General features: G+C 46.3%; 1 protein-coding gene across 2 annotated transcripts in view; it reads right to left on the bottom strand.

Annotated features, from left to right (window-relative positions):
* The window catches only part of exoc3l2b (exocyst complex component 3-like 2b), a 41,475-nt gene extending 20,295 nt beyond the window's left edge, over positions 1 to 21,180 (bottom strand). Inside the window, exons 1-3 of one of the 2 annotated variants that reach the window (XM_088910917.1) lie at positions 21,063 to 21,180; positions 6,997 to 7,473; positions 5,170 to 5,375 (exon numbers count right to left, since the gene is read on the bottom strand). In XM_088910917.1, the coding sequence (XP_088767043.1) occupies positions 5,170 to 5,375; positions 6,997 to 7,451 (661 nt within the window). In that variant the 5' untranslated portion in view covers positions 7,452 to 7,473; positions 21,063 to 21,180. Of the gene's footprint in view, positions 1 to 5,169; positions 5,376 to 6,996; positions 7,474 to 14,964; positions 15,203 to 21,062 lie in introns of those variants that run through there. The other variant, XM_088910916.1, reaches the window with a different exon arrangement.
* Between the last annotated feature and the right edge of the window lie 756 nt (positions 21,181 to 21,936).

Raw genomic sequence — 21,936 nt, 5'->3', positions numbered from 1 at the left:
CTGCCTGTGAGTTCTCACCGCGTTACTGCCACGGAGCTGCCTTTGCGCTGAACGCAAGGCGGCGGCGAGCCGGGCTGGGCTGGGCCGGGCCGGGCTCGGCTCCCCCCCCGCCCCGGCAGAGCTGCCGTGCGGCCCCGGAATGTTTTTCCAGCCCCGGGGGGCCGAGCGCTGCCGCTTCTGCCAGGGCGACCCTTCTCCGCGGCTCCTCTCGCCCTCGCAAGCGAGCCGCCAGCTTCCAGAGCGCTCTCCCGCCCCGCTCCACCAGCGCAGCGGCGGGCCCCGAGTGGGTAAATATTTTCATGCAAAACTGAAATGTTAACCGAGCAGGAGAGGGCCTGCTCCCCCTGCCGCTGCAGCTGGGCTACCTGCTGGCCTCCGCTTTGGCCTGGCCTCACCAGATCTGTTTCAGAGCCATTGCCCCCCCCCCCAGTCACCCTCTTTTGTTTGATCTACTGGATGCACTACAAAGCACAGCGAGGCTGGTCCTCGGATAACCCGGGCTACATTCCTTTCCTGCATAATCCATGCCTCATATCGTCAAGACAGCTTTGCAGAAAGTTTAAAAAAGGCCCCACTGCGCGATGTGTGAGAATTCATAAACTTTTTATTTCGGCAGAATTGTGCAATATCAACTTTTTTTTTTTCTGGATACCGCTCAAATCCTGACTGGAAACGAGCAAGGAAAAGCAGGGTTGGAATTGCAGAGCCCCTCACCTTCCCTTCGCCCATTCCGGCTCATATTTACGAAGCAGTTGACTTCGTATTTTATTTTTTTTTTGCAGGTTCAGAATTATTTTTTTTTTCTGCAGGAGCAGCAAAACCTATGTAAATCAGATACTTCCCCCTTGTCCTTTCCCTTTTTTCGGCTTTAAAAAAAGACAGATCCCTTCTTCTAAAAAACAGTATGAGAGATCATATATAAAAAAAATGTTGCGATTTTAAAACTAAAATACAATGCAAACCTCTTAACTGACACGAATGCAGTTATTTCTATGATCAGACACAAGCCTAGGTCTTTAATCTTAAGAAATGGCTCATTTAGCACAATGTAATTGCTGCTGTGCTACTCTGAATATCAAGACCAATTCACTCGCTTGACACAGCTTGGTGGGCTCGTTTGCTCTGACTTCCCGATGATCATGGTCGTCATAGCAAGGACTGCGAAACCAGAAGGTCAGCTAGCTGTGGAGAAGATTTAATGGCTGTGAACTCTTGAACCCCCTGGCTGGTCTGGCAATCACTGACACACCCCTGTTGTGAGTGAGCTGATGGACTGCAGTCATGCCACCTCAGAGCCTGACCTCTCCCTGAGCTCTGAAGATAAACGCTTGAGGGTGTACAGCTCTTTCACAAAAGGACCATAAGACAAAGTAAACAGGCAGCCTTGAAAAAACGCTTTGTTTAAAAAAACATGGATAATCCAAATTCCCTTATGCCTTGATGAGTCTTCCTACAAAACTTTCCAGCTCACCTTCTGATGCACTGTCTGTTCAGGTGGCATGAGTTGGGCAGTGGTGAGGGTTCTGACCTTTAAACTGGTAGGGGGTCAGCCGCTGTTGAGCCCTTAAACAACGTGCCTTTACCTTGTAGAGTTCCCAGCTGTATAAATGGGTGCAAATGTAATTCACTTTGGTTGAAAGCAAGCTAGTATTTACAGTACATGCGTTGGCAAGCTGTAGTTTCTTATGATGCATGTTTTTCAGAGCTCTGCGTCAGCTTATTGGCAGAACAGCATCTTGTCGTGTTTTGATTTCTTGCTATTGTTGCTCTTTTTTAAAAAAAGAACAGGAATTTCACTTTTGTGTTCCCCATTAGCTCTCCTTTTGTTCAGGACATTTGAACTCTGGTCATTTATAAAAATGAACCACTTCTGCACACTCGGGAATTTCCTGAGTTTGGACAACAGCGCCTTCCCTTTCACAATCTTAATGGGATTTTTGCAGTCATATTTGTTTTTCTGGTGTAATGAATGACACAATACTAAGGTCTGAAAACACGGACTGACTGCTTCGTTTCCTCTCGCTAATGTGCTTTTTTAGCACCTTGGAGGCACGCTTGTCAAAATAAAGACCCTGCGCCCTGCTACTCAAACAAAGTACTTTTTTACCGTCTTTTCCAAATTGATTTTTGCCATCAGAGAAACTACACATGTACAGAATTAGAGTTAGCCTCAAAACACTAGGAAGGAGAAGTGAATAAATTCAGAAATTAAAACATAACACCCTCTTTTTAAGGCTGACTTTATTTGAGTCTGTGTTCTGACGCAAGCTTGTGTTCTTTAAGTCTGATTTTGTGAGAAAGAACAGAACCAAACAATGTGAATTGAAGAAACACATTTCACCTTCCCAGCATCCAATCTCCCGACAGCCAGGGCCTGCAGATTCTGCGTGGCTGAAAATTAGAACACGATACTGCCAAAATCCAGTAATTATGTCTTAATTTAGGTCCCTATTGTATCCTGTAGCATATAGTGTGTCCATATACTATTTATTAAGAATTGTAGTTCATGATCTGTGGTATTGGTGACATGCCTGGAGATCCCCAAGGCTCTGAATTTGACTTTGTAGCATGAAGCTTTGATCTTGAACTAAAGGATTTTTCATTCCAAACTTAGAAGAAAAGAGCAATCTTCATTCTGGCAAATGCTCTTAAGCTTGTTGCTGCTCCATTTCCAGAGTGAGTAATGTTTTTGACATGATATTTTCTTCATGAAACTCTAACTCCAGACGCTGAGTTCTGCCAGGTGTGATGAGCGCCCCTAAATGCGGAATGCCTTAAATATTGTCATTCCGTTCTCCGTTTGAGCCGCGCTCCGATGTTCCTGAAGGAAGTGCTGGTTTAGCAAGTATTTTTTTAAATCAGCTGTCAGTGGGAAAGAAAAGACCCCCCACACCCACACCCACATACACACACACCCCACCTCACCGAACAAGCGTGTCTGCAGAACCGCTGACCAGACTGTCAAGGTAAAAGAGCTGCAGGAGCTTCAGCTGCTACCAAAAAAAATAACTGAACAGGACAAGACTTTTGGCTTTGCTGTCTCAGCTGTGAGAACTGGGGGTTTTCTGGGTTATTGACAGCCCTTATTAATAATAAATATGAAAAGCCTAGTATTTAAAAGTCTTTTAAAGTGTTCCAAGTCCCCAATTATTTATTTTTCATACATGATGTTTAATAAAAAATGGCTAATCAAGGATTTAATTACCCTTCCTTTATGTACAGATTCATTCTGTCAGCAGATAGTAACTTGAAGGTTCACCTGTATGAAAAGTCTAATGCAAACAATATGAAAGCCTAATGAAAGTGCCAGCAAAGAGAACGTACAGGCTGGCTGCCCCTTGTGTGACTGGAGATTGTACAGCCAGTCTGGCGGTATGGATTCCTGAATAAAACATTCCAGGGATCCGGAAAGTAAGACAGGAATAAAATGTGGGAATCTCTGCAGGAGACCGTCCCCCTTGCATGCTAATTGGATAGCTTTGCAAACTCCAGTGCTTGTACTTCATGCAAAAAATCATTTGTTCTGTATTCTAAGCCACTGCAGGGGCTAGTCCCTGAATTCCTAGAATAACCAAGCCGGTGTCTGAAGTGAAGTGGTTGTATTTATGCCATTTGCATTTTGTATTTGACGGGGCGTTGATGGCTAGCTAAAGTCACCAGTCTGCAGCTGAGTGGAGAGCTGAGTTGATCACAAGAAGGGTGTGTGTTTTGTCTGTGTCTATGGTAAACTATGCTTCACAGATGCAGCATGTTCCTTCCATGCAGGTATGCTTTGATTCGACCTCTACTGTTGTATACTAAACACTCCAGGCTACATCTAGGTTGCTGCTGCTACCATTATAGTTTTTTTTACCACAATCTAGCAGCTGTCATCTCTTTGAATTTCACTATTAGCTCACATTTACTAGACAGGGGTGGGAGACACTCCAATGTACTGGTGACAGTGCTCCTCAAGGACTTAAGCATGTTCTGTTTCATCTGCTCTGGTCATTTGTTTTAGATCTTGCAAAAAATCTAGAAAAACGTTTTAGGCATTTATCAACCCAGCCTGTATCCATCCTGTATATCTCTCTGTGTTCTAATGTGTTTACCTGGGCATTTTAATCGCAAAGTTTCTGTAAAGACCTGAAGGGCTTTATTCACTATTTTTTTCATGATGATTTGTACTTTTTTGGAAACATTTTAATTAAAACCACACCCCGCAGTTTTACGGTCAACCAAACTAACATCACAATACGTCAAAACACCATGCGGCTTGGCCACTGAGCATGCAAGGACATTCATAAGGATCTGCTCTATCCCAAAATATAAAAGCAGCAGTTTTTCCCCTATTTCCAGAAACCTGGCCTTTCCTGGCCCTGATGGTGTCACGTGTCACAATGTGAATCAACTCAGGCCAAAGCTGGGCTCGTTCTTCCTCCTGAGTTCGCGATCATCACTCGGCAAACAAGTGGAAAAGCTGCAGCAGTCAGCGTTGTCTGCCTGCTTCTCACAGAACACACTGACTCAGCACAGCACACTGACGGTGCCCCAAGAAGGTCACTCACTCTAAGGAAGGACAGAGGAATCTCAGTGCTGGGGACATGATGGGCCTGATGGATCCATATTTCCTTGGCTGCCATGATCATATTTCTCTCCTACTGTTTCTGATGTATTTAGAAACAATTCTAGCAGAGACATAAGGATGGTTTAAAAGACCCATATTTTAACTTTTAGTTTAAAAAGAATTGCCAAAGTTTCAAGTGAACACTAAAAAACCCTGAAGCCCTTACAAACTCTCACTGGTCGTGCCATTTTCTGTTTGTTTTTGTTTGAGGGCTCTACCCTACAGCATCAGGAAGGAAATAAAGATGCAGAGTCCATTCATATTAAAATGAGCATTTCTGAAACAGTAAGATTCCCCTGAAACAGAAGATCAACCTTCTGCATGAGCATCTTATCCGGGCCTTGCATATTTCGCGAGGCCAATCTACCCTTGTGTTTGTGTCTTCTCACTTGCATGCTTGGTGTTGTGTCTCAGTTCTCCATGATGTGTACTGTATTCTTTGCCGAAGCGGCTCGTTTTATTCTAGAAGAGATTTGCACATAACGGGACTCAGTCTGCAGACGCCTGCGAATGCGGACGGCATGAGAACCAGTCCATGAATGTACCCTAAAAGTGTCCCTTACCAGATAGCGGCTCCTTGGGTTTCACTTCAGGCTGCTCGACCACCTTCTCCTCCTCGGGCTCGGGCGACCCTTTCTCGGAAGGGTTTTTGGTCTTCCCGCCCCTCACCATCTTGAGAAAGGACGTGCGCCTCTTTTCCGTCTCCTCCTTCTCCCCCGGGCTCAGGGGGTCCCCGTTAAGCAGGCTCTCCTTGCGCTTTCCAGGCAGCCTGCATACGGAAACAGAGAGGGGGGGGCGCGGCACCCCGCCGTTCACTTTCTGCCGGGACCTGAGACGCCTGACCCTCCGCTGAAACAACATTCACACAGCAGGAGAGGCGATAAACACGGGCTGCCGCGCGCTCGCTGCTCAGTGAGACACATGACTGGGGCGGCCCAGTATCTCCTTCTCCTCCTGGTCAGTGCGTTAATAAGGGGCTATGCTACGACTTGCGCGCCAATCACAGTCTCGCATCCCGGCAACCACAGTACTCCTTCCAGCGTATCGTTTTCAGGCCTAGAGAGATCTCAGACGAGGGAGGTGAAGCGAAATTATAGCTTTAGTGCCTGAGTGCACTTGGAGAGAATGTGAAAGTTCATTTAAAACTCATACAGTAGCTGTAAGCATGTCTTTACCCAAAGGGTGGTGGGAGTCTGGAACAGGCTACCCAGCCGTGCTGTTGAAGCCAAAACCCTGGCTTTGTTTAAGAAATGGCAGCATGAGACCCTTGGATCAATTAACCAGGGGGCCAAGTGGCTCCTCTTGCTTGTAGCTATTATTGTTGGAGTCTCGTGGCGTAACTGGCACAGATTCGGGTGCAAGGAGGCTGGACAGGGTGTTGAGTCCGAGTCAGGAAGGCAGGAAAAGGTGCGGACTAGGTTGGGCCCGTTTCTGCTACCCACCATCTGCTTGTGTGCTCTAGAAAGGGGCAGCGATCGAACGCTGGAGCCCCCCACCCCACTTTGCTTTCCTGGACGAAACAATGCAGCCCCTCGCGTTGAGTGACTGTTCCCCAAAAGACAGGAGCTATGTCTTATGAAAACAGAGCCTGATCAGCGGCGACGATGACACGGGCCGCACTCCAGGTTTCACGGCGTCAACACAGCCCTAATGGACTCGCTCCCAAACAATGTGACAGCTTTAAATAGCTCGTTAGGAACAAGACAAAACAGAAACAAACCGCTTCGTTCCCAGCATGGATAAAATTAATTCAAGCGAGATGTTTCCATTTACACAGAGTGAGCAAATGACAGGGAAAATTCCAGAAAAAACCCAGAAGAAGCCCAGTGAGGAAAATAAATAATAGGATGTGGACTTTGTCTCACTTTGACTTATATTGTACCTCAGTGACTCTGACATTGGTTTTAAAACTAACAGCACCTGAATGCAGACATGAAGCTCTATATTTAACTTCGAGTCCACAAGCTCGGCCCGTCGGTACGTCGACAGCTAAGCAGGCATCCCCTACCGCTCCCCTGCAGAGTGCAGAGCGTTATCATCATCACGGTGTCTTAGGCTACTTGTCTTACAGGCTGCAGAGAGTGGCCTTCACAAAGGGAGTATGTAATCTTGTAACAGGCACAGGATGGGCACTGCCTGATAGCCTTGCCTTGTGTGTCGCACAGGGCCTGATGTCGATGTGTGTGCATAAGGCTGAGATTTCCAACATGATTGCCCGCGCTATATGATAAGCGAACGTCATCCAGAACAGAACAGCTTCCATTAAGTGCAAACTTCCTGATTCACGGCGGCTGCTCCACACAGAGCTGTCTCATTGCATTTCAGTACCAGGACGAATGCATCAGGAGGACTGATGGCCAAGGCCCCCTCCCCATTCCCTCTGCACATACCTGAGCAGAGACACGATGTCCTCCGAGCTCCTGCGCACGTGCTTCCTCTTGTCCCTGTCGTGGGCGGTGACGTCGCTGGAGCGCCGGGACGCCGGGCTGTTCTCCCCCCTGCTGCGGCCCGACATGCGCAACCCCTTGCCCAGCTTGCCCAGGGTCTTGAGCGGGGAGCGCATGCGCTCCAGCGTGCCCCGCAGGGGGCTGTTTCGGCCCCCCAAGCTGCGCCGCTCCTCGTTCACCTCGTTCTCCTCCTCTTCCTCCTCGAAGGGGTTCTTCCCCCCCAGCGTCCCCCCTCTCAGGGAGGAGTTTTCGTTCTCCTCGGCCTCCTCCTCCCGGTCCACCTCTTCGAAAGGGTTCAGGCTCATCTTGCGCAGGATCAGCTCCCCTCTCAGCTTCGCCACCTCTCCGCTCCCTTTTCTCCCCTTCAGCCTCCCCGGCAGGTTCTTAAGGACGGGCATCCTTCGCCCACGTGGATAAATTCTGGAAAAAAGAAAAGGACGATTCAATCTTTTTTAACCGAAGCATGTTTGATTTAGCTTCTGCATCCCCTAAGCCACCTATAAGAAGTCAAAATAATTTCTTTCAGAAGCCTGAGTAGCTCATAGAGGCTGCAGCTGAGCCCAGTTTCTTTCACACTAAGCAAACTTGTCTTGGGTTTTGCTGCGGGTGGAGCGCTGGTTCATTGCTAAGGTCACAGGCCTGTGAATAAGCTGTCACCTTTTCTGACAGCCCTTTTGACGATGCGGCTAGGATCCTGGAGGCAAGAGCATCTTCAGAAACCAGAACCAACGACTGAGATGTGACCACTTTATAAACATCACCACATCTCAAGTCATGACTGGGCCAGTTCTGTCACGGGCACTGAGGAGACTTGAATAAAGACACCTACATGCCTTCTCTCAGGAAGACGTTGCTGAACTGTTGAGGTCAGCTGAACAAAAGAACATGATGAAATAACCTGTACCAGTCTTTTGTGCATAAGACATTTTGTTCCTTGCTAGGAGACTCTGAAGTAAATCTTCTAAAACACTGTGATTGCGTCTTCTCCAGGGACTAAATCAAACCCATGCCAATCCCTCATACTTGAGGAGAGCACATAAGCAAAGAGTTCAAAGGTGAAGGCAGACTTTCCTGGGAACTGTGTTTGCTTACTCATCAGGGGCAGTAAAAGTAATGAGAATGTTAATGTCACTTGTGGTTCGTTTACACAATTGGCCCAGAACCTTGCTTGACATATTGCCAGACTATGTTTTTTTATTTTTCTATTGTGGGGAGTCTGGCTTTAAGAGGCTCAAAACGAGAACCAGGCACAGCAGAGAAAAGGTCTTGATGTGGAATTCAGACAGTAAGATGGTACAGAGAGTTCAACCCTGAGGACTTCGACATTTGTTTAGAAAGACATCTGGGTAGCATTACAAAAAAAGGAAAACAATCACCATTTCTTGAAATGGGAGTTATTTATCGTTAGAAAAAGAGTCACAGGCACAGCCTGAACTGCAGTTTTCTCGGGCAATTCTTGATGAAGATTTCTGCAGACAAAATGTGCTGATTTCTGCTAAAGCTGACTCAAGTGACCACTAAGGAACAACTGAGGCCTCACTATTCACTGGGAATTTTCTCCCACCATCTGATGATATGATTTAATTCAAAGTTCCCTTTTTTCAGCTTCTCTGCTTTTCAAAATTTGTTCAGTGTTTTTTCTGTAAAAGTAAGGACAGGCATGACTGAATCTGTAAATAATCCAATGTTTAAGGGATATGACCTGCTGTCTCTGGCAAACCTCCAGGAGCCCAGCCTCAGCAACCCAAACCAGTGTCAGAACTACTTTTCAAAAGTCTGGTCCATTGCTCCTCACAATCAACAGGCAGAACTGTAGCACCGGATCTGAATACAGCAGTTCAACAGCTTTGCACTGGAGCTGTCTGGAGTTTGTTGCTCATTGTGTGAATTGTACCATTCAAAATCAAAATTTTGACCTTTGCTGAATGTGTTCATTGCAGGTGTGCAGGAAGACGAATGACACCAAACGATTTGCTCAGATCCTCGAAAAAGATCACCTGATTCCTATTATGATGATAGATAGTGCCTTTTCTGGGTGTGCACCATCTCAGAATGCATCTCACAGTCATGTCGCAATAGGACATGGTAAGGTTACAGGAAAGGGATGGACTACCTACAGGTTTTAAAGTGTTGTAGAATTTCAAGCTTTTCTGAAAAGAAGAAACCTGGGGAAATAAAAGTAAGTTCTGATTCGGAGAGAAATTGTGGAAGCCTAAGCTGCAACCAAATCATCTTGCAGTCAGGTGGCATCCATGATCCAAAAGTACATATTGGCTGAATTTATTTGGGGGGCCCAGCCCTGAGCGGCTTCCTCCGGCTCTGTGTTCGTGTGTATTCTGTATCCTTGTGTGTGCGTGTGTGTGAAGGTTAGACTCAGGGCTTCACTCCAGAGACCGGGTCTGAACCGTTACTTGTGTCCATGTGTTCCGAATGGGCCCGAGTGGACTGAGCTCGCCTGCACACAAGGGACGGTTCACTGAAGCTTGTTAGCAGTAACATAATCAGGACAGTTTCACAAAACAGATGGGGGGGAAACAGATATAAACATGAACATGTTTTGGCAAGAGACTGGGTGTTGCGAAAGCTCAATGTCCCATGAGGAATAGCTGGCCATCTAAATTTTAGTCTTTTACTGAAACACATTTATGCCGGTAAGTAAGCTTTCTTCCCTCTCAGTGAAACTTCATTATTATTACTGGTGCTGCTGCTACGACAAGCCCCATAAAAACTTCTTTTTTAGAGCATAAGAGTTTTTAATTTCCTTGAAACCACTTACAGTCATAGGCTTACTAGACAAGTGTACCTTTCAACACTATCAAAATGATGAGCTGTTTTAGTTTTTCCAAGTCTGAAACCTCGTTCACTCTTGTTGAGCTCTAGCTCGGTCTATTTTCGAGGAGCTCAGAAAAACCTTCTCAGCTCGTTAATAATTTCTGGTGTTTATACCTCTGTAGCTGTTGCTCAATTAGCATTAAGCAAATCAGCATTGCTGATGCTATGTGAGTGTTATTCCACAGGGTGTGGAATTGGTGTTGTATGATGATTAATTAGAACACATATTCTAAAGTAACACACTGAAGGTTTGGATCCCTATGCATCAGGTAGCAGGAGGGCCTTTACGAGCTGTTTTGCAGTATATGGCATCTGTTTGCAGATAAATCTCACCCTTTCCTTATAGAAGGATCTCCTTTCTAAGAGGCTGGGATGAGGTGCAGGAACCGGGGCTCAGTGCTCTGAGTAAGCTACACAAGCACCAGCACCCTGCTCCGAAACCTGCTCCGTGTGAAACTCTGCAGATCTGGTCTTCTGCTGTGGAGGAGCTATCCTCTGTCTAGAGCCCAGAGCTCGTGAGCAACCAAGATCGAATCCCGGCTGGGGCAGGGAGAGCTGCGCTCATCCCAGTAACAGAGGATGGGAGTGAACTGCACGTTTAGCCAGCTCTTTCAATGGCTCTGGGATCTGGGGATCGTCCTGGCAAGGGGAGATGATGGAAGTCTGTCCCGGCTGTGCATTGCCTGCCACTGAGAGAGTTCATTCCACTGACAGTCCCAATATGTGGCTGGCAAGTGTGCAATACCAAGAACTCAGCTACAGTTACCATTGCCAAGTGTCCTTTGGATCACAGGCCCGACACTATGGAGTTCCTGCGGTAATTATTAACCGGGTGAAACTGAAATACGGGATAGGAAAAAGTATTCAGTTAAAAGGAAGCCTGACTGCAGAGAGGGAAGTTGTGTGCTTGTGTTGCTCAGCAGTGCAGAAATTTCAGCAGCCTCACAATCCCAGCAGCTGTCATTCATTCTCCTTTATTACATTCTTACTGTAATATCTACTGGATCTTCCAAACCACTTCCTGTCGGTCTTATATTCTAGAATCAAGAGTTCCTGTGCTGTCTGAAAACATATTTTAATAAGTTACTGCCTCACGATGGTGTATATTTCCATTCTCTTCTTGACTTTTATTCTTCCTCTACATTTATTTAGCTCACACCTTTAGCCAATCCTGCTGACTATCAATAAACTGTGAAATATTAACAGTGCTAACATACCTACTAGTGTTTTATCCTACAGTCAGCAACAGACTGATAAGATAATTCAGCATCACTATACTGCTAGTCCTTTGCCAACTTCGTTAATCTCAAATAATTTCAGTATATTGACATACATTTTGAAACTGTTGATGACATCAGGACCCATACCCTCTGATAAATAAGTCATCCATCCACCCTTTTCCGAACTGCCTTGTCCAATACAGGGTCATGGGGGAGCAGGATACACCCTCTATAGAACGCCAGTACATCGCAGGGCAGACACAGACACGCACAAGGGCCAATGTTCCCAGAAGCCAAGTAACCAAAGTCAGTCTCTGTTAAATAAAGAAAGCCGTCTCTGCTCTCACCGGGGCCTGGGCAACTCTGATAGCCCCCCCATTTTCTTCTCATACTTGAGACAACAAACAGCCTGGAAATGACAAAAGAAGCTCTAAAACGGAGCTAGGAAAATCCAACAACAGCAGACAGAACAAGAGGCGAAGGAGCGGACACCAGAACGGATTTAAGAGGTCGAGAGAAGGCAGGAATATGTTGGGGTACTTCAATGTGGCAGGGGTAAGGAGAGGGAGGGAGAGCAACTCTGTCCTGCCAATCGAACCCCCCCTCCCCTGATCCTCCCTCACTCATTACAGGCAGCTAAGCTCTCTTTGTACAGAAGAGGACCACTGCTTGATTTATCAACATGCATGTAACAGAGATGGCCAAGCAGCTATCCCACAGTCCCAGAACATCCCAGCCTTCCCCCTCTCCTTCGGGGAGGTAAGAGGACAAAGGCCTCTTACTTAATCATTAATTCATGAAAGAAGCAGGAAATAGTGGTTTGCAGGGGGCAGAGCACTCCTGGAAATGCCAGTGTTTAACCCGGCATCTCTCTTACAGTCCTGGTGTTCTTGTGGTACAGTCCTTCCACACAAACGGGGTCTTTCAGTGGAATGCAATGAGAAACACTATAATGAAACTGTAACCACAGGCTCAAAACTGTTTTCCATTTCTTCAAAATCAGTCTTGCAATTGAAAGAATTTTCGATGTCAAGATTAAACCTCCAACAGGGAAAGCCCTTCATTTTTGTCTAAGACCATGCATCTCTCCCTACATTAGTATTAAAAGCTTATCAGACCGGTTGAACACCATACCAAACCGGATTATCAAGCATGCACATCAAACACTTGTGTTGTTCCTGTAACTGTATACATGTTCTGTCCTTCAGATGAGAGTACTTATAATATATTTATATACTCTTTATATGCTCAAGCATGTGACATGTTTGAGAGCCGTCTATATGTAGGTAGGGATTCAAATGTATCAACTGATACATTGGGGGCACTTGAAATCAGAGAAGCACTAGTATGTGTCCATAATGGACCTGTGGCCTTATTGGAAGAGAGTGAATCTTCTTTCAGAAATGCTCAATTCCATAAAAAGCGAGAAAGAGGGGCCCCACTGGGTCAAGACTGGTAAAAGATTTTCTAAAGATAATCGGTTGCCGCCATACCAATTTATCAGCAATACCAATTCCACATGTGCACAATTCCTCCACCCAAACGCCAAAGCTCTGCAAACTGCTGAAATTCCTGTACAGAAGAAACATGTACGTTATGGAGGCAATAACAGCCTGGGTGGATCTCCTGGATGTAACTGGCCTAACAGGGTGTAGTAGATGTAACTGATGCAAAACTGAGGTCATGCATCAATTAATATTAACTTTATATAATACAACTGCCAGCAGACAATATACCTAGAACAGCAGGCCTGACTGATAAAGCATGAGCAGGGAGCGATACAGCACAGAGGTGCCATGAACTACCCCTGGTTGCCTCCAGGCATTTCCAGGAAAGGGGGTTGGGTTGAGAGGGTGAGAGCCAAGATGCAGAATATCTTAAAGACGCATTCCGGAAAGTCCTGGCCACCAGCCACAAGTTAAAACCATTCTGAACAAGAGGCTTGAATAAAGCTCAGGAATGTTGGACCATTCCCAGGGAGCCTTGTGTGACTTCTTCCCAGATGATCTATTCCCCATTCCGTCTTACTTATTCACTGATGGAGAGGGATGAGGAGAGTGCGTTAACACACTGTAACTGTGTAACCAAAGACAGCAAATCTAATACAGAAGACACAGCAGAGCACATCACTGTCTGCAGGCACTCTTAGAACGTCTCTCTTCTCAGACGACGTTATCACAGCCAAAATCATACTATTACGCAATTCCTTCTTCCTTAGTTACATCTTATCTTTCTCTGGTAGGCCATGATGGCGTACTGGGGATAAAAGGATCGTGCGGTGATGGCGCTAGAAAGCCCTGTACACAGATCTGCACGTTTATATCTGGCCTGCTGACTGACCAGCGCCATGGCTTCTCTTGGCCAATGTCAAAGCAGCAAGGCACAATGGATTCTGGAGTTTCATTCTCATATCCGAGCCACACACACGTGTCACATTTCCCTTAAATGTTGTGGTGAGCCCATTCCAGTCTGTCAGGCACAGTCTCAGCCCTGTGTGACTCTCCCTCCAGCAGCAAAGAATTCCCAAAAGACTGGAGTCCAGCGGGGTGGCTACTACAGCCACACTACTGTGGCGCTGACACTATCACACACCACTTTCAAGAGGGCCGTACAGCACTGGAGCCCAGGGGAGTAAAAAACTAGCTATCTTGACCTTGGAGTTTGTATTGTCATAAAGTCAACCCACAATTTAGTTGGGTTTTTTTTCCATGACACATTTATTATTTCTAGGGCTGTTAAACGCCAAATGCTCTGTGGCAAGACTAAATTGCTCTTTTAAAAAAATGCAAACGAATGCCTGAGTGGGCTGGAATAAGAATCCCGCTCGTCTGGAGTTGAGTTCTGAGAGTGTGAAAGCAGAAGAGATCCACAGCAGCCCACATCTGTGGGAAGAGTGGCTGTAGGCAGCAACTTCTCTGTGCTTCAGGGCTTAAACCTCTTTGTCCACAGATTCCTGTTGTGAGTTAAAAAACATCTACAGTCTATGAAAAAGCTGCATTTATTTATTTCTTTTTTAAACTCCAATAACTGTTACCCCAGCCTGCCTAAAAACAATTATCTTAGCCGAGCACACGCAGGCCAACATTCAATTTCCTGTTTCTCATCGTGAAAAGAAAAGGGGAAAAGGACTACAGAAAGACACAGCTGATAACACGACAGATGTTCCTATTTGATGACTTGTCCCAGACAGCTCAGCACATTCTGCGGGAGCATCTGTGAAAAATGAAGAAGGCTGCCTTCGGGACGAACCAAGAGCTTCGCATCACAGTTGGGACCTAGAAACTCCCTACACAGCATTTTGGAATTAAAACAAACGGCATTCAATTAAATGACTAAATACTGTGTAGCAGACAAAAAGCATTAATTACACTGTCATTCTCCCTCACTGCTGATCACGAACGCAGGACAGAGGACACAGATCATACAGCGTGGCATGTGTGCTTAGATTACTTATTCATTCTGTTGCTGCTGTTTCTGTTAACATGTTATGTTTAAGTTTTATAGAAATTATTTTATCACCAAGGTCAAAGAGCCAATCACATTTACAGCAGCTCATATCGCTTACCAGCATTTGTTAGGAGACATATAATCTTTATTTTAAGAAACGCTCTAACAATTTAGAAAGCATTAATCTTCTGATGAAAAGGATCAGAAAGTTTTACCTTCATCTGTTGGATTTATTCTGCTTGATAAATATATATACAAACAAGGAAATGACATTCACAGGGAGAGCTGCATTTTAACCTTCAGAGGCTAATGCAAAGGTCACACTCTCTAGAAAAGCAACAGGTAAACCAAGGCTGACTAACCCACACAGGTGACCAGGGACAGAACTGTGATGAATCAGATTGTTACTTACTGCAGGCATGATTGGTGAATAAGTCTTCAGTCCTCAGTGGGGGGAAAAAAGCAAGAAAAATAGTTTGAAGTGGAGAGCTGCAAGAGAATCAATCCAGAAGCCGGCAGAGACTGTGGACTGTGCACTCCTGCTCGGTACTGTCTTTAGCGCTACTTCCTGAACTCGGGATTCCCCTAGACTAGAGCTCTCAGAGCAGTCTTGGCTGCAGCACACGGATGTAGCGAGGGCTGATATTGTAGCTACAGCAAACGGTTTTTAAAAATTCAGGCATGCATGTCTTGTCCCTCCCCTCTCCCTGAAATGTGCCAACCCCTTCGGAAAACGTTAAATTTGCATCTTGGTTAATTTTCCACTGATCTCACTGGGCTTTTATATGGCTTCACAATGCTGTCACTGAGGCTTTACTGCACTACCTGGGATTATGTCTGAGCAAGGACAGCACTGCACATCCCTGCTAGAGTTTGGCCGCGTGAGGAAGTGTGCCAGCAGTGGAGGGAAGCAGGGAGAGAGCACGGCACATTTGTGCGAGAGGTGGAGGAAACGTTATCAAGCAATGTGAAGCCATTGTCCTTGAGATAGGTGGTAAAGTGGACTTATTTTGTTCTTCCAAACAAGATCAGTTCTCAAAGCAAAGACATTCCCACTACAAAGAGCTCTCACACCACGACAACAGCAGAAGAGTTGTCATCCGTTCAGCACCGCAAAGCTCACACAAGGGAGCCGCTGTAACATGACTTCAGGCTCAGCAAGGCAGACAGCCACTCCCTGCGGCGCAGGTAACCGGAGCACCTGCTTTACAAGAAATGCCTTATTCTGAAAAGAAATAGCTCTCAGCAGCACCGATGAACTTCGAATTCCAAAACTTCAAAGCCAGTAGTCAGAACGGCACGTGCACTCAGCCCATTTTGCTAAACATTTTGAATGTCCAGCCGACTCTTTCTGTCTCTCACACCTTAGCCTGTGGACAGAGCGCCTTGCTCATTGTGACCAGAGAGGCCAGGTCTGACACCTGCCAGAATGTTCTGTGGGCCCTCTCTACATTCTAGCCCAGTCTTTTTAACACACTGGTGTTTGTCTGTCACCAGGATACTGCTGCTGTGAGATTAAGGAAGTCATCATGCTTCAAAAGCTTTTTTTCCCCCAATTTTAAACATGGTTCCTTTCGTGGGGGTGTAATGACCAGGGATTGCCATCAAGGCCTCCACCTTTTAAAAAAACCGTGCTTAGTTCGTAAAAACCCCACCGGGGCGGACAACAGAAACCACTGTTGTCACTGCTGTCCAGCACCCTTCATGACATGCCCTGTTTTCACCAGCCCACCAGGGCCGTTGCCTTCTCTTCGCCCAAACCTTTCAGAAGCGTGTTGTAAATTCACGAGACCTGTCCATTCGGGTATTGAACAGGACACTCCTTCCCTTAACACGAAGATTATGCAACACCCTTAACCTTGTGCCACTCTCCACTCACCCTCACTCGCTGAAGCCATTAATCCTGAGCCTCTAAACCACATGCAGGCCAGATGTTCACTACTGGCTCATGACAAAAGCACAAGCGTGGCGTGTGCCTCAATGCTCGCAATCGCCCCACTACCCCTGCCGCTCAGCCCCCTGTCCCTCTATGACCGAGGCCTCGGGGGGCCGCGTATCAGCTGCTCTGTGAGCGCGACGCAGGCAGGCCCGAGTGCGTCACCTCCCGATCAGACACAACGGCTTCGGAGACTGGAGAGGCTTCAGAGAGCCAGGAGACCGAGAGTCTTGACTTCCTCCTGGAGCTCACAGCGTCTTTTCCACCCCCCCGACCCCCCCCCACCAGAGCTTTTGTAAACATCTGGTGTATAAACAAACGACAGCCAGAGTGATTCTGTCAGGATGCCTGTGGCAGTTCAAAACACTGAACTGGAGCCACTAAAAATTCCTCTTCGCGGTCAAGGACAGCCGGGGGTCAGAGTGGCTGAGAGACGGGGCTGGGGCTCTGCTGGGAATTGGAACATGAGTACAAAAGGGACATGAAAGAGCCTTTCGCTTGACACTCTCTGTTATTCGCTAGTGATGAATTACACACCAAGTTTATTTTTATTTCAGTAGCTGGAGGATTATCAAGCCCTCCCTTGCGCCCATCCCTCTCAATTTACTCTTTGAAAACAATTAGGTAAGAAACGATGCTCTCCCTGACTTCAAACACTCAGCCACTGAACTCTATAGCAAGCGCAGAGACAGGAAGGAGTGTACACAGGTCAGAAGACCTGATTTTACTAAAATTTGAACTTATTTGAATGTGAGTGACTAAAGACTGATTAGCATTCAGAGCATGAATGTACTTCAGATGCAGGTTATGAGGTTCTGTAAACTACACATCAAGATTTGCGTACACATAGCACGACAAGCATATATAGAAAAACCCATTAAACCAGAATATTAGTCCCTGACATGTTTCTTCATTGACATTTGAATGTTCTGTTTCTAGTAATTGGGACAATTTCCGCATCCTGATTTTGAAATGAACCTGCTCTCACCTGGTCGCTGGGTACTTTGAGCGAGGTTGGATCTAAGAGTTAAGAACTTGGACTGAAAGGAACTGCTTTTGCATCAGAGAAACTTACGAAGGTCCTCCAGGCACACTGGCACAGCCTGTGGTTCAGAAGGCAAAGCTGTATTTTGTGGATGAGAATCTATTGTTAATCTGGTCACTGCGGTTACTCAGCGAGACCCGTGATGCAAACGCAACGCGTACAATTCCCAGACCGCCCCCGGCCTTCCCCAGCGTGATGATTATCAGTCACAGGCTCACGTTCGTGCGGCGCACAGTGGAAAACAATGCGAGGACACTGCAGTCTCATTCCAGCTCATTGTCAGCGACCAACCGACAGGAAATAAACCAACTGGCTCCACTATCTGATTCAAGAGGAAAGCAAAATATACCACTGGCATTTCACTGCTAACTGCTATTAAAAGGAACAACGTTTGCCAGGTTTTCATGACTCCAACTGAATCAGAAATAATATCCTGTGACGTTTTCTTATCTGCTGTTATCTGTCTTGTCTGATCTTTGCCGTCAGCAAGACTCATGGTTGTGTCATTCCTGGAATTTTAGGAATACCGGGATCTTTCATTCTTTTTTTAAAATAAAAAACCAATGAAGCTTCATTACATTATTTTCCTTAATCACATCTAATTGATTTATTCACAATATTCAGATATTTCAGATATTGTCAATTCAAAAAAAGGAATCCTAGTCTGTCTGTAAAATGAGAGGCAAGAAAAACTGAACCAAAATAAAATACAGAAAAAAAAGTAGTAAAATGTTAAGATGAGTGTGCTGTTTCTGTTAAGTTGAAGCCATAGATGTCAGTCAGTACCAATAGGACTTCAAGGTGTTCCACTTGTTGTTTTTTCATTCACACTAAACAATAGTTTAATATTATTCCTCTGAAATAAATCTGAAAAATACAAATACCTCCTAGTGGAGTTTGATCAGCAGGGCAGCACCCTGGGTTGATGTTTACAGGAGTGAATGAGTGCTTAAAGACCCTTCCTTGTGCCTTGTGCGTCCAATCTGCAAGTGATCTCCACTAGCACAGCTCTCAGCTCCAGAGGCAGTCAGTCTGTCTTGACAAGCAACACGATTCTGTGCTTGTGGCTTAAAAAGGAGTTCTCTATTTTTGATGTGGAGTGACAGCTAAGGAATTTCATTCCTTCTTGTTTTGGGTCTTATTGAGGAAGCAATTCAGGAATCAGGAGTTGCAGGTCAATCATTACGTTTGGTGTTGGTGAAACCCTAACCCAGCCCCATTAAAATCAGCCCAGGCTCACCCCCAGATCAATGCCGCCTGCTGGATCAATATCACCCTTCACGCAGAGTGTCTGCTTCGGGGCCTGTGTGATGTCTGTTCCCAGCAGATATGGAGGTGCTCTGTGCCTGCTGCTCTTTGTACTAGGTGCTGCGCTGTGCAGGTTTTTCCCTCTGTGGTTGGGGCTGCTTGTTTTAAGACAGCTGCACTTTCTACCTGCTGCAAGGTTCTGGGGCAGGACCTTCAAGGGCTGTATTCCAAGGTCGCCTCCGTGTGCAGCAGCTGTGGTGTGCCAGCAGAAAAGAGCACAGGGGCTAACAATCTCGCAGGCCCCTGCCCAGAGGCTGCAGAGGCTCCGAGTTCAAAGACACACTGCAGTTACATAACAAGGGGGCACTTGCTCCAGAGGAGGATGTTAGTTGCGCAACGGCAGTGTGAACAGTAGTGCTGGACCCCTGCAGCTGTTCAAGGGGCACCGACACCACACGGTCACCTGCATCCTGAGTACCCTGGGCACAGGAAGAGCTCCCTGCAGCCTTGGATCTGCCTCAGTGTGTCTGAGCTGGGCTTGTTTCATCTCAAAGGTGTGTCGCGGTGTCTCTCTCTCTGTGCTGTGCCTCTCTGACCTGCACTGTTGGCTAAACAGAGTTGGGAAGAGACATGCCCGCATGACGTGGGGTGGGTTAATTCAGCCTGGGACGCACACAGCCCTGACATTAGTGCGTCACCGGTTTAAAAAAAACAGCAAACAGCTGTACCCATCAAAACAGATCAAATCCAAGAGGTGTAAATTATTTTTAGTTCAGTTTGATTCAGGGATCCCAGTGATCTGAGTGTATGTTGTCAGGATTTAGGATGGTTTAAAAAAATACCCTCACTTGGGCAAAATGATTTATCGCTGCTTGGAAATCCGTCAGAATGTGAAAAGGCTTTGATTAAAGGGATCAGTGAAACTTTTATGAGAAACGTGCAAGCCATACTGATGAAGAATGAGACCTCAGGGACTAAGACTCTATTTTTTCCAGACAAACAAAATTAAGATTAAATACAATTTTAAAGTGAGTACTATTATTGGTGAGAGCACGCTCAGTCCCTGGGGTGTTATTTTCCAAAGCCCGTTGCTCTGCCTAGGCACACCAAGGGAAACTGATGCCTAGTTGATCACGTACTTAATCCACTCTAAATCACTTGTCTATGTCTCTTCTGTGCTGCCAACTATCTCTAAGCACTTGACCATAACCTGTGTCGGCTTTCAAAATCAGGGCAACTGAACTGTTTCAAGTGAGGAGTGCTGATGCATGACGATTAAGTCATTTTGGAAGTCCCTCCAAAAGTGATGTGGAAATTACACATCAAACATGAGGGACGCAGAAGAGAGCTTCTAAAATTCAAGCCTTTGGAACATGATTCATTTGCAAGGAGATGGGGAGAGAAAACAATTTGAGCTGGCTTTCTGACTTGACAAAACCGGCGCCGAGAAGGCAGGAGAATTTAGGTGACTGAGGCAGGCAGAGACCTACAGCAGTATGAGACTGGAATAAGTGGCATGCGCTGAAGGAAATGTGGTAAAGCGCTGTTTAACTCCTCCAACGTCTGCTCACAGCACTGCGACTACCTTTCTGCTCTACCCAGAGGGAGGGCTGCTGTCACTTTGGAGGCAGAACAGCGAGGATGTGAGGCCTGTAGAACTGATAAGGGAGAGAGAAGAGTTTCTGGCCGCCTTCATGGCTGACACACAGACTCTCAGCTCCTGGTGCACGCATCCACAAGCACATCAGAACTACCGCCGGAGGGAAAAAAAATCCCTTTCTTAACTTAAACCATCTTCTAGTTCCCAGATTCTAGCTTAATGATTTGTTTCCATTGAAGAATCACTTCTTCAATTAAACAAAAACAAGCCCCCCAAAGTTGGGGGAGTTGGGGTGGAGGTGGGTTAGTTATTAAAAGAGGGAAAAAAAAGATTAGTATCGCTTGGCCACATATTAACTGGGGACGCTTAACATGGGAAAGAAAGCTGTTAAAAGAATGGTTATTTAATTGCTAATCATCGACGATAAATAAAGCCCATTAGAAGACAATCATAATGTATCTTTTCAGAATCTATTCGCCTGTCTGTTGGCTTCATCTTGCCTTAACTGCACAGGCAAGAGCCACTTCGTACAGAGCCTCTGAGAGACAGACACCTCTAAATGCTAGAGTAGGAACGGGGGTCTCGGAGATCGGGGACAGCTGGGATTAGACTGACACATTCAAAATAATACAACACAAAGCAGCATTCTGCTCCCAGAGCGCTGTGAACAACAGCCCTTACCTGGTGTGAACTGAAAGGTCCCAGGCCGGCTCACGGATGTAGCATTCCTGCCGCGCGCCTCTGTCTCTGCCTCTGCGGTTGCCGTGCGGTCGCGGTGGCAGAGGCTGCGACTCCTCTGAACCAGGTCTGCTGAACTCTGGGGCCTCACTGCTTCCTGGCCCTGGCGTTTTGAAGCACGAGATGATGCTTTTTCCTGAGGAAGCAGTCCATCCCCTTTCCTCCCTGCCTCTGCCGGGCTCTAATTATACTAATTACTGGCCTTGTTGGGCTATTTTTGTGTGCGTATTTTTTTTCTGACGAGTTACGTCAGCGCCTCGCGCATGCAGGAGTGGTGTCGGTTGAGTGTGTTGGGGGGGGGTTTATTTGTAATTTCTTCCTCTGTGTCGGCCGGTGTGTTTGTTGGTTTTGCACTGAGCCCTTGCGCAGGTAAACTCCAGCTGTGACGCTGGTGGACGTCTTGGCGTAAGCTGGAGCGGACCTCTTCCTCCCCAGAGACCCAGGCAGCAGAGTCCTATTCCCGCCAGTCTGTCTGAGCTGCTCTGGCCTCTCGCTGCTGTGCTGCTGTGCTGATGTGGTGGTGTTGTGGTGTGGTAAGAAACACAAACCAGAGGACACAAGTAGAAAATACCTAGAAAACTGAGAACAAGAGGCACTTCCTTACACTAATGGCTGTAGGACTGTGAAACAAAGTGACCATCATGTAGTTGAAGATGGTATTTTGGCTTCATTTAAGATGAAGATGAGATACTCAGCTCAATTAGCTACTAACTAATCAATTAGCTAACTAATGGATAGACGGGCCAAGCAACCTCCTGTTATGAACTTTCTTTTGTTCTCATGTGCTTATATGCACTCTGACTGCCCACATACTACT

This window comes from Atractosteus spatula, chromosome 3, assembly GCF_055471065.1.
Source record: "Atractosteus spatula isolate fAtrSpa1 chromosome 3, fAtrSpa1.hap1, whole genome shotgun sequence".
Classification (NCBI taxonomy): Eukaryota; Metazoa; Chordata; class Actinopteri; order Semionotiformes; family Lepisosteidae; genus Atractosteus; species Atractosteus spatula.
Note: the sequence above shows the minus strand (reverse complement) of the source record. Positions and strands in the feature narration are given on the sequence as shown.